General features: G+C 39.8%; 1 protein-coding gene across 2 annotated transcripts in view; it reads left to right on the top strand.

Annotated features, from left to right (window-relative positions):
• TAF4B (TAF4b RNA polymerase II, TATA box binding protein (TBP)-associated factor, 105kDa) overlaps window positions 1-12,476 on the top strand; it is a 167,331-nt gene that overhangs the window by 35,978 nt on the left and 118,877 nt on the right. For both annotated transcript variants that reach the window (XM_011939288.1, XM_011939289.1), the window contains exons 2-5: window positions 1,969-2,114; window positions 4,310-4,417; window positions 11,331-11,492; window positions 11,599-11,721. In XM_011939288.1, coding sequence (XP_011794678.1) covers window positions 1,969-2,114; window positions 4,310-4,417; window positions 11,331-11,492; window positions 11,599-11,721 — 539 coding nt within the window. The remainder of the gene's footprint in view (window positions 1-1,968; window positions 2,115-4,309; window positions 4,418-11,330; window positions 11,493-11,598; window positions 11,722-12,476) is intronic.

Genomic DNA, 12,476 nt, shown 5'->3' on the forward strand with positions numbered 1-12,476 from the left:
CAAGTGATTCTTGTGCTTCAACCTCCTGAGTAGTAGCTGGGATTACAGGTGCCTGCCACCACGCTTGGCTGATTTTTGTCTTTTTCAGGAGAGACAGGGATTCACAATGTTTGCCAGGCTGGTCTCAAACTCCTGGCCTCAAGTGATCTGCCTGCCTTGGCCTCCCAAAGTGCTGGGATTACAAGTATGAGCTACCATGCCTGGCCAGTTTCCAAAAACTTTGAATGGTTGTTTTATAAAAATATTTTCACCAGTTATGCCTATTTTACTGGGGAACAGGGTTGTAGAGATCCTCTTGCCACCATTCTGGAAATGGAACTCCAGCTATGAATATTTTTATTTGTGCCTCCTTTTGACACAAAATACTTTTTTAAAGAGATTTTATTTATATTAAGACACAGTGTTGTGCTCTGTCACCTAGGCGGAAGCGCAGTGGCACCATCATAGCTTGCTGCAACCTTGAACTTTTGGACTCAAGTGAGCCTCCTGCCTCAGTCTGTTGAGTAGCTGGGACTACAGGCACACACCCACTGCATTTGGCTAATTAAAAAAATTTTTTTTGTAGAGACAGGGTCTCACTTTGTTGCCCAGGGTAGTCTCAAACCCCAGGTCTCAAGAGATGCTCCTGCCTTAGCCTGCCAAAGTGTTGGGATTACAGGCGTGAGCCACCAAGCCTGGCCAAGAATTACTTTAGGTTACAAATACTGAGTTACAGGATACGCAAATGGAAATAAATTTTGCACAGTCATGTAAAATTGAAGAAAGTAGTTAGTTGTACCAAATTGTCAACCTAAAAGAAAGAAGCTGAGGCCAAATTAATATAGGGAGTTTATTTGGGCCAACGTTGAGTACAGCTGCCCAGAACGCACAAATTGTCTTGGGGAGTGCCTTTGTAACAAACAGGTTTTTAAAAGCAAAAAAGGGGATAAAGAATGGATTGATTAAAACGTTACTTGTCAGCCAGATGTGGTGGCTCACACCTGTAATCCAGCACTTTGGGAGGCTGAGGTGGGAGGATCACTTGAGGTCAGGAGTTTGAGACCAGCCTGGCCAACATGGCAAAACCCCATCTCTACTAAAAATATAAAAAAATTAGTCGGGCATGGTTATGCATGCCTGTAATCCCAGCTACTTGGGAGGGTGAGTCAGGAGAATCTCTTGAACCCGGGAGGCAGAGGTTGCAGTGAGCGCAGTGAGCCACCTAGGCGACAGAGTGAGACTCTGTCTCAAAAAAAAGAGTTATTTGTCAGGAATCCTCATTGGTTTGCAGAAATAACGTTGATTGGTTATACCTTGTTGAACTATAGAGTGTGGTTTATGTTATCTGGCATGTGGCATTGTTAGGTTACTTTCAAGTTACTTGTGGCTACAGCAAGCAGTTTCAAGAGAGGATTGATTATGTAGCAAAGGGGAGTAAGACCTAATTGCTGTCTCATTTTAATGCCTCTCTGGGGGAGATAATTTTAAAGGGCTCACATTTATATATATTTTTCTTTCTCAAATTTTATCTTTTCCATATAGACCAGCTAATTGACCAGCCCCATTTACTGAATAGTCTCTCCTTTCCTCATGAATCTACAGAGCCTTTTAGGAAAATGTGATATGACATATCTGCATGAGTTGATTTGGGGGTTCTCTATTCTATTCCAGTGGTCAGCTTATTCAGTCTTATGCCGTTAACCACACCATCTTAATTACTGTAGCTCTATAGATAGTTTTGATGTCATGAAGGAAAAGTGTTTTGCTTTCTTCAGGAACATCTCGTTGTATTCATAGATTTTACATTTTTAAATAGCTTGGAGTAAAAACATTTGTTCATCTTTGTATGTAAGTAGCAGACATGAAATTCACTATGTACTGAAGACATCATTTTAAAGTGTTGAAAGAAATGGGAGAAGAAAATATGTGATGGTTATGCTGTATTTATTGGCTCAGAGGTCACTTTTTTTTTCCCTTTTTTAAATATAGGAACCGTTTTGATTAAAAGTAACAGTGGTCAGTTGATGTTGGTATCTCCTCAGCAAGCTGTAACAAGAGCCGAGACGACAAGTAACATAACCTCAAGGCCAGCAGTACCAGCGAATCCTCAAACAGTCAAAATCTGTACAGTGCCGGTAATATACCTTAAATATTTTTCATCTTTCTTTGTTTCTCAGCTGTAATTTTCATATAAATGTTGTGTATATGTTTGCTAGTAAACAATAATGTAAGACATGATTCTGCTTAGCTTTTTAAGTCAGCTTCCCTTGAATATGTCAATTTAATAAAGATTTTTGGTTTTGTCCTCTGATAATTGCCAAAATAGTACATTCAGTCTTTATATTCAGATTTTATGTCCTTAAAGGAATGTTCAGATGGTTCTTTCCATCCTTTTTGAGACAGGGTCTCACTCTGTCTCCCAGGCTGGGGTATAGTTGTGTGAACATGGCTCACTTGGTTCACTGCAGCCTCAAGCTCCCGAGCTCAGGTAATCCTCCTGCCTCAGGCTCCCATGTAGCTGGGACCACAACTGCATACCACCATGCCCGACTAATTTTACTTTTTGCAGAGACAGCATGTCACTTTGTTGCTCAGGCTGGTATTGAACTCTTGGACTTGTGACAATCCTCTTGCCTTGGCCTCCCAAAGTGCTGGGATTACAGATGTGAGCCACTGCACCTGGCCTATTTGCATCTTAAATGGAAAGAATATAATAATTCTGCCTCCTGAGTAGCTGGGATTACAGGTGCCTGCCACCACGCCCGACTAATTTTTGTGTTTTCAGTAGAGACATGGTTTTGCCATGCTAGCCAGGCTGGTTTTGAACTCCTGACCTCAGGTGATCTGCCTTCCTCAGCCTCAAAGTGCTGAGATTACAGGCGTAAGCCACTGTGCTTAGCCAGTTCTGCTTTAATTTTAAATTTTGATAAAATAGTAATTTTTTTTTTTTTTTGAGACAGAGTTTCGCTCTTCTTACCCAGGTTGGAGTGCAATGGCACGATCTCGGCTCACTGCAGCCTCCGCCTCCCAGGTTCAAGCGATTCTCCTGCCTCAGCCTCCTGAGTAGCTGGGATTACAGGCATGTGCTACCACACCTGGCTAATTTTGTATTTTTCGTAGAGATGGGGTTTCTCCATGTTGGTCAGGCTGGTCTCGAACTCCTGGCCTTAGGTGACCTGCCCACCTTGGATTCCCAAAGTGCTGGGATTACAGGTGTGAGTCACCGTACCCGGCCTATAGTATTCATTTTTATTTGTATCTTATAGAAATTATCTTTAAGAAATACAGATATCTGCTGCATTTCATTAACTTGGCATTGTTAGAATGACTTATTTTACATTCATGGTGATCTTTCTAGATAACTGAAGCTTGTCTTGTTTGATAGAGTTAAAAACATTTTTATGGAGCCAGGCGCAGTGGCTCATGCCTGTAATCCCAACACTTTGGGAGGCCGAGGTGGGTGGATCACGAGATCAGGAGATCGAGACTACCCTGGCTAACACGGTGAAACCCTGTCTGTACTAAAAATACAAAGTATTTAGCCTGGCATGGTGGCGGGTGCCTGTAGTCCCAGCTACTTGGGAGGCTGAGGCAGGAGAATGGCGTGAACCCAGGAAGCACAGCTTGCAGTGAGCCGAGATCACACCACTGTACCCCTGGGTGACAGAGCGAGACTCTGTCTCAAAAAAAAAAAATTATATATATATTTTTAATGGGTATTTTACTTAAATAAAAAATGCTGAATGTAGTTTAGCATTTTTCTTGATGACTCAGGCTCATTGTAATGACAGATTGCATTGTTTTTTGTTGTAATAATCATTCTCTGCCAGTGTTTTTCATTTTTGTGCCCTACTAATTTGATTCTAGGTCCTGAAACAGTCATTATCTCTGTTATCATATCTGTCAATAATAGCTACTCCTTCCCTTTGTAGTTTGGCTTAACGACTATGGGTTGAGAATAGAGGTTAGCAGGTTTTTGTTTATAATTAAATATTACATAAGAATCTATATTTTTTCTGTATGAACCAAAGAGTCAAGATTAATATTTTAGTGTTGAATACTGTAATATTTATTTAGTTTGAAATTTCAGATAAATGGGTTATTTATTGAATCAGTTGCCACCTTAGAAATATGAAATGAGTGTCATCTGGGCAGCTGATCAGTTCAGTTAGGTTTGTAGTACAGAATGTGCATAAAACACATAAGGTTATAATGCCAGTCATAACAAATACATTTGCTGTCATAAAGTGTTCTAATGTTCACGATAGTACTGATTTTAAATTACTAACGCTAATGACTTTGTGTTATCTTGCTCCCCTCCACCGCCAAGAATTCTAGCTCACAATTAATCAAGAAAGTGGCGGTGACACCTGTTAAAAAATTGGCACAAATAGGAACTACTGTGGTAACCACTGTTCCGAAGCCTTCCTCAGTACAAGTAAGTTGTACTGGTCATTCGTGCACTGGTTATTCTCTTAACTTAAAAAAAAAAATCATTTAGTTATTTCCTGTTAGATATGTAAGTTAATATGTGACATTGAAGATAGCAATTCAGTGATACATGATGGCACTTACCAAACTGGGAACTGTTGGAGGTATGGGAAACAAGATAAACATTGTGTATATTCTTGGAATACCAGTTTTACTTAAGTGTATTAAATTAATACAAATCTGCCTAATTATAGCCATGTGTTGCAGTATCTGGAAGCAGGTGCTGAGATAAAATTTGGGATATATAGGGATAAATACCCATGGAAGGAAAGGAGAGTAGGTAAGAGTTTGAACTAGATGCAGGCCCAATAAAGCCTTAGCCAACCTAGTGGAGAACTTTGGAGCATATATGGCCTGTCAGCATTGTCCCACTGTGGGCTAACATGGTTGGCTGGGTTTAATTCCTACTCTCTGTTCAGTCATTGGATGTGGACTTTCCTGGGAAAGTTACCTTTGGGCAGGGTGATCCTCTGCAGCTGAGGGAAGCCTGAGGGAACTGATAAGTGGAGACTGTCTAATATCATTCCTAGCAGCGAGTTAGGACAGTACATATCACTCCTTGTCGTGGTTCATCACAGGCTACTCCTTGCATCACTTGGATCTGTTTCTTCATACATGTTGGAGATCAGCTGTTCTGGGATTCTCATGGTTTTCTTCTTTGGGGAAACAAAGAGGAGGTTAATACGATGAACTACAGTCCCCACTGCTGCAGCTGGTTTCTGGTGGCACCTGATATTAATTATTTCCCTCTTCCACTCTCCCTTCCTAGATTCCTTTCACCCTCAACTACCAGCTATACTGGTCTTCGTTAACTTAAGTGATAACATGACCAGACCCTCATCCCTGAGGGATCTGTGGTCTTAATAACCATCTTCATTTGAGGTCGGGGTTGCTACACTTGTCTATTTATCATTACAGTTGGGCAAGGAAATATAAGGAGGCATTTAAGTGAATCTTCTGAATCACATGGATTCACCACACATACTTCTTTTTGCCTCCATTGTGTAATAGCAACCCTACCTCCTCCAGATGATGGGAGTCAATTACTCTTCTGAAGATAATTACTCTTCTCTTTCCTGCTGGATCATGGTTATAAGGAACCAGAGTGCAGCCATAGTGTTTATTTTATTTTATTTTATTTATTTTTGAAGACAGAGTTTCGCTGTATCACCCAGGCTGGAGCACAGTGGTGCGATCTTGGCTCACTACAACCCCTACCCCCTGGGTTCCAGCGATTCTCCTGCCTCAGCCTCCCAAGTAGCTGGGATTATAGGCATGTGTATAGGCATGTGCCAGCACGCTCAGCCGATTTTTTGTATTTTTAGTAGGGACGGGGTTTCACCGTGTTGGCCAGGCTGGTCTTGAACTCCTGACCGAGTAATCCATCTACCTCAGCCTCCCAACGTCCTGGGATTACAGGCATGAGCCACCGCACCCAACTCAGTGTCTGTTTTTAGTGTCTATAGGAACTCTTGCTTTGTCCTCTGGTGGAGGTGTTTGCTTCCTGTGGGCAGAAATGCGAAACAAAATGTCCTCCGGTGAGTCTTTGTTGTGAGTGATGATAAGTGGGACCATTCATGCTGCTTTTCCTTGATTCCTTGATCTATGGGTTTGTCCTATTGGGGACGTAGTACCATATGGAAATTTTTGATTCAGTTAGTATGCTGAGTCTTGGAGGATGGAATCCCATATTCATAGAGTATTGCCTCTATGTTTGTACTTCACCTGTACCTCTTGCAGGCTGTTCTAAAATTTTACTAGACTCCTGGTCTCTGAGTCAAGACATGTGATAAAACCAGTGGATCCAATAGTCCTGGGACTATGCATCTTCTTGGAGCATGCTATGTGGAATGCCATGCTAGTGGATCAGACCCTCTTTTGGTGTTACAAACTTTAACCATACTGCTCACATTCTTTTCCTCTAACAGAAATGATGAGCAGTGAATCTGATTTTAAACATACTATTTTTCTACTAATACCATTTGTTGGCACTTAACATGCTTGACACTTTTTTAGGTGCCTTACATTCATCATCTCGTTTCATCCTTGTGACTATACTATAAGAAAGTGTTATCTCCATTTTATATGAAGGTTAAGAAGCTTGCCTGATTTCTGCTAGTATGTGGCAGAGTGAGGATTTGAGCCTTTGTCTGACTCTGGAAACTGTTCTTAATGACCTATGTACTGATTATCTCAAAACTTACTGTATTTTTTTTTCCTTAGGATAAATTCTGAGGAGATTATTGAGCCAAATAATATAAATTTAGACCTACTGATAGCTACTATCATATTGTTTTATGAAGAAGTTAACCACTTCAGACTATCAGTACTTCGAGTATATCAGTTTTTCATTGGATATAGTTCTTAAAGATTCAGTACATAAATGACACCACAGATTAAAAAAATATATTGCAGAGAGAAAACATACTTAGCAACATGATCTTAGATACTTAAGATTGCCATTTGTACATTATGGCTCTTCAGGACACAGAGAGCAAATTATGTTGTGCTGGGATAACTGAAGGAACTCCACTGCACTACTTCTTCAGGGCCCTTGTGGGAGCCAGTTTAGTGGTAAAGTGTGTTTCTTGGATATTACTTCTTAGAGTGTATCAGGGATTCTCCACATCCATGGACTTTAATCTGTCCCCTGTCAGCTACAGCCACAGTTCTATTTCTGTGCTCTCTAAATATTTGTTACAGTCTTAATAGTTCTAGAACGTGAAAGCTTGTGTTCATTTACTTAGTAATCATGGTCAGTGAACACTAATTATATTTGTAGTTTTTAAAAAAATTACTTTATTTGAAAAATAGAGATGAGGTCTTACTCTGTTGCCCAGGCTGTTCTTGAACTACTGGGGCTCAAGCAAATCCTCCTGCCTCTGCCTTGCAAAATGCTGGGATTATAAGGATCAGCCATTGCACCCAGCCTATATTAGTAGTTTTTATAAAAGAGACAACCTGGAGTCTGTGAATTCAGATGAGGGGGAAAATCTTTACTAAGCTTTAACTAAAACTTAGAATTTCTTTCAGCTATGAGTGTAGGCTTCAAACTATGGAACCATGGAGTATTACATTGTGTTAGTACATGCCTGTGACTTTGTCACAATAGAAATAATTGAAATTTGTGTGTTTCCTCATGTCCGTAGGTATCTTAAAATGCTCATGCTAATCTGTCATTGATATTTTTGTGTGGACCATTTATTTTTCCTATTTTAGGTTGATGCATATTTTAAGTTGGGCTACTCCTTAGTGGTAGCCTAGAGCAGTGGAAATTAGTAAAGAATGAAGTTAATGATATCTGTCCACTTTAAGGGATAAGCGTCTCAGTTTTAGACATGGAAATAAGGAGCTAGAACTTAAAAATGAGAGAAGCTACAACTCCTTGTACTTGATTGTCAGACTGTAAGGGCGAATGTGTGTGTTAAGAAATTTTGGAATTATTTTCCTATTAGGCTTAGTCTAATAAATATAACACAAGGACTAGTTAGAAATCTTGTGTTCACTTTTATGTTGTATTTGATGAAGATGTAGTTTGGCCCATTGTTAGGTTGGAATCTAATGTGCAAATGAATAGTATTTCTAATTAAATATGAACATACCTAAAGTGATTGCTCTTTCAGACAGGTACAGAAAATGACCCTCCTTAAAATGCTATTTCATCTTCTCAATTTCCATACAACTCATTTTATTGGCTCTGTGTAGAATTGATTTTCACACGTTTATTTCACATATATTTCAGTCCGTTTTCCTCCTGTCCTCAAAACATGCCGGTCAGTCAGTGCAGCCTTGCAAAGCATTGAAGTTACTATTGGCTGGTCTATTGAGTCAAAGGCAGAGTTGTGATTGAGTTTAAGACACTTTGGGCTGGGCACGGTGGGTCACACCTGTAATCCCAGCACTTTGGGAGGCCTAGGCGGGTGGATCACCTGAGATCAGGAGTTCGAGACTGACTTGGCCATCATGGTGAAACCCTGTCTCTACTAAGAATTCAAAAAGGAGCTGGGTGTGGTGATAGGCGCCTGTAATCCCAGCTATTGAGGAGGCTGAAGCAGGAGAATCGTTTGAACCAGGGAGTTGGAGATTGCAGTGAGCCGACATCGCACCACTGCACTTCAGCCTGGGTGACAGAGCGACACTGAGGCTCAAACAAAACAAAACAAAACAAAACAAAAAGAAAACACTTTGAAGGGTGAGGGGAAATGGCATTTATTAGGCAAAAAAGGAAAAAAAAATCTCAGCAAAGCCAGAGGGGTTCCCGTTAACAGGTCCCCATCTCACAAATTGAATCTCGGGGTCACCACACAGGAACAGGAGAGGCCAGGCTCCTCCCCCTTGCAAAGGGCTGATCTTCCCGAGGCTCCACCCCTCCTCCCAGTGGGCAGGCGTGTGGGCGATTCTTCTGGGACTTTCACCGTGTCTTCCGGGTTGCGTCTATGAAGATCATCAGACATTAGATTCTCACGAGGAGAGTGCAGCTTAAATCCCCTGCATGTGCAGTTCACGAGAGGGTTCACGCTGCTATGAGATTCTAATGGCGCCGCTGATCTGACAGGTGGCAAAGCTCAGGCAATAATGCTCACTTGCCTCTGTGTGTCCCTGTTCTTCACAGGCCACAGACCCATACCCGCCCGCGGTACGGGGGTTGGGGACCCCTGTGGTGAGATACAAGTAGTAGCTATACTAGAAAGTGTTATGAAGGACAGATTTTTTTTATCGGAGACAGGATAAAAAGAATTCCATAAATGTCCCCTCTTCTTACAAATAATAGGATGTTTTTCCTAAACTCACATTTCAGTTGAACTTTAGCTTGCTTCCTGAGGGAGGGGACAGTACGCCCCCATGGAACCTGTCCCATCAGTTCTCAGAGGTGATCATAACCGCCAGCTAAAATTCCAGATTACACTTTCTTAATTATGGAGAGAGTTAATGACTGATTATAAGACAGACTAAAGAAAGAGGCTTATTTACTGTACAGAAAACTAAAAATTTATTAGAAAATCTCCACAAGAATTCAGAAGAAACTGCGTGGTCGTTGTCTCTGGAGAGCAGGACTAAGGCTATGAAAAGGAGGGAGACTTCCTTTTGAATGTTGCCTTTGAGGCTCTATCTATATTTAACAAAATTGTACTAAGGTGTAATTTTTAATTTTTTCTCTTTTGTTAAAAACTTCATTGTTAGTTCTAGTCCTCATCATTAATCAGTAATTTAAAAATCTTATTAAAGTTTTTGCCAGGTGAGCTTTTAGTTTACTTTTCTTCTATTATCCTTATTCAGTATTGAAATATGTTATAGCCTTTGTCATAAAATGAACTGAACAGCTTTCGTTATTCTGTTTTCTGGAACATGTTGTCTAAGACAGGAGTTAGGCAGAAGTGTGGAAAAATCACATGGAAAGTATCTGAGCCTGGAGACTTGAGGGAGGGAGGTCTTTTTGTTTATCATTTCAATATCTTTAATTTGTCTATTCCAGTTTCTGTGTTTTGTGCTAATTTTGTCACTTCATGTTTTTCCAAAAACCCTTTTGGTTTTGTTTCAAATGTGTTAGTATATGGTATTTAATATTTTTATTATGCATTAATATGAAATATACATGCAAACAAAAGACTACATGTAATATGTACACATATGTAATATGTTTGCTGTTGAAAAAAATAATAGTAAAATGAAGGCCCATATACCCCAAACCCACCTTAGGGCTACCATGTGTCCCCACCCCTCTCTTGTCAATTCTCAGCATTTTAAATGTTCTTCCCGTTTGTAAAGAAAATTTTTTTCTGGAGACAGGGTCTTGTTATGTTGCCCAGACTGGTCTCGAACTCCTGTCCTCAGGCAATCCTCCTGGCCCAGTCTTCCAAAGTGCTGGTGTTGTAAGTGTGAGCCACTGCACTTGTCCTCCTTCCCATTTTTTACCCTCAGAACATTCTTGTCTAATATATGTTCCAGTCTCTCTAATGTGGGAGATTTTGTCGTACATTCAAATTCACCTATTTTGTCTATTATACAAGGAAGTTTTCTTGAAGGTGATAGCAACTTGACCTTTTTGTGTTGCATGCTTGTAGAACATAGACATTTAAATTAAATGATGGTGCATTGTTCAGTTTTCTGTGTGAATTGTATGTAAATACTATTCCTTATTCCTGATCCCCAAACTTTTATTATATTCTTAACTTTTAGTATTTGTCTTTAAAATAAGATTGTTGCTTTATCTCAATGTGATTTTCTAAATTCCTGACTTGTGATTTCTTGTATGAGGTTTTTGTCCTGTAGGTGGTGCTAGAGTCACACCTCATTTTGATAGAAGGTAGAGGAAACAACTGAAATTCTTTTCAGTGTGAAGATACCACATTTTATAATATTCTTCATGCTTACTTTAATGGTCTACATAAAAGCAGTTTATCTGAATGTTAGATAATAAGTAGATTGCTCTGCTCTGTTCTTAAGAAAAAGCAGAGTATTCTATGTTCTCATAAAGACTTTCAAATACTTCTTGGAGTGTTAATAATATTTTTTGAGGACTTAATTTGCTTTAGCACTGTTTTTCACAAAAAAATCCTAGGACAGCAGGTACCATTGCTATCCCTGTTTTTGCAGAGTAATCAGGATTAGCAGGATTAAGTAACTTGCCTGCAGTCAACACTTGGTAGGTGGTAATGAAATAGTAGATAGATGTGGTGAGAATGAAACCCAGATCTGCTAGACTTAAGAGTTCCTAGAACTGTGTTATATTACCTTAGACTAGTAGAGCATAACATAAAACCACAGATGTCAAAATTAACTTGCCTGATGAGTGTGAAATGAGGCACCCACTAATGTGTCATAGTAATACATGCCTAAATATTTAATACCTTTAATTTCAGTCTGTGACTGTGCCAACCAGTGTCGTCACAGTTACTCCTGGAAAGCCACTGAATACTGTAACTACCCTGAAGCCTTCAAGTTTGGGAGCATCATCCACTCCTTCAAATGAGCCCAATCTTAAAGCAGAGAACTCAGCAGCTGTTCAGGTTAATCTTTCTCCGGTAAGCTCTTACTTACACCTTATATAAATCTTGTTCCTTGCAAGATTTTTTGAATTGTTTGCTCACTAACACTTGTGTTTGCTTATATTTACATTTTCATATTTAGATAATGCTAGAAAATGTGAAGAAATGCAAGAACTTCCTTGCAATGTTAATAAAACTAGCATGTAGTGGATCACAATCCCCAGAAATGGGACAAAATGTGAAGAAGCTGGTGGAACAACTTTTGGTAAGTAGTGCTATAAAATCCTGCAGATTCTGGTAGAATCCATATAAATGTTTTAATTGGGAAATGCATATTTTTAAATGATATTTATTTAATTTAATTAATTAATTAATTTTTTTGAGACAGAGTCTCGCTCTGTTGCCCACGCTGGAGTGCAGTGGCGTGATCTCAACTCACTGCAACCTCTGCCTCCTGGGTTCAAACGATTCTCGTGCCTCAGATTCTCGAGTAGGTGGGATTACAGGTGTGCACCACCACACTCTGCTAATTTTTGTATTTCTAGTAGAGACGGAGTTTTGCCATGTTGGCCAGGCTGGTCTCAAACTCCCTGGCTTCAAGTGATGCACTCACCCTGACTTCCCAAAGTGCTGGGATTACAGGCATGAGCCACCAAGCCCGGCCTGAGATTTATTTTAAATGTAGTTCTTGATAAATTTTGTTTTTTGCTTCTTGAAAGCTTTGTAAAGATTATTAATCTTGGCTAGATAAACCTATTGTATATTTCTTTTTAAAATTTACCTTTTTAAAAAATTGTTTATGTTTACGATATGCAACATGATATTTTGATATATATATTATTTCTGTACATCAGTCTTGCCTCCCTTACCATACAGAGGGCCTCGGAGAGAAGGTTCATTATATAGTCAATAGGAAATTGTTGTTAGAATTATGAAATCTTGCCTGGGTGCAGTGGCTCATGCCTCTAATTCCAGCACTTTGGGAGACGGAGGCAGGTGGATCGCCTGAGGTCAGGTGTT

The sequence above is a fragment of the Colobus angolensis genome, unplaced genomic scaffold (genome assembly GCF_000951035.1).
Source record: "Colobus angolensis palliatus isolate OR3802 unplaced genomic scaffold, Cang.pa_1.0 Scaffold18, whole genome shotgun sequence".
NCBI classification, from domain to species: domain Eukaryota; kingdom Metazoa; phylum Chordata; class Mammalia; order Primates; family Cercopithecidae; genus Colobus; species Colobus angolensis.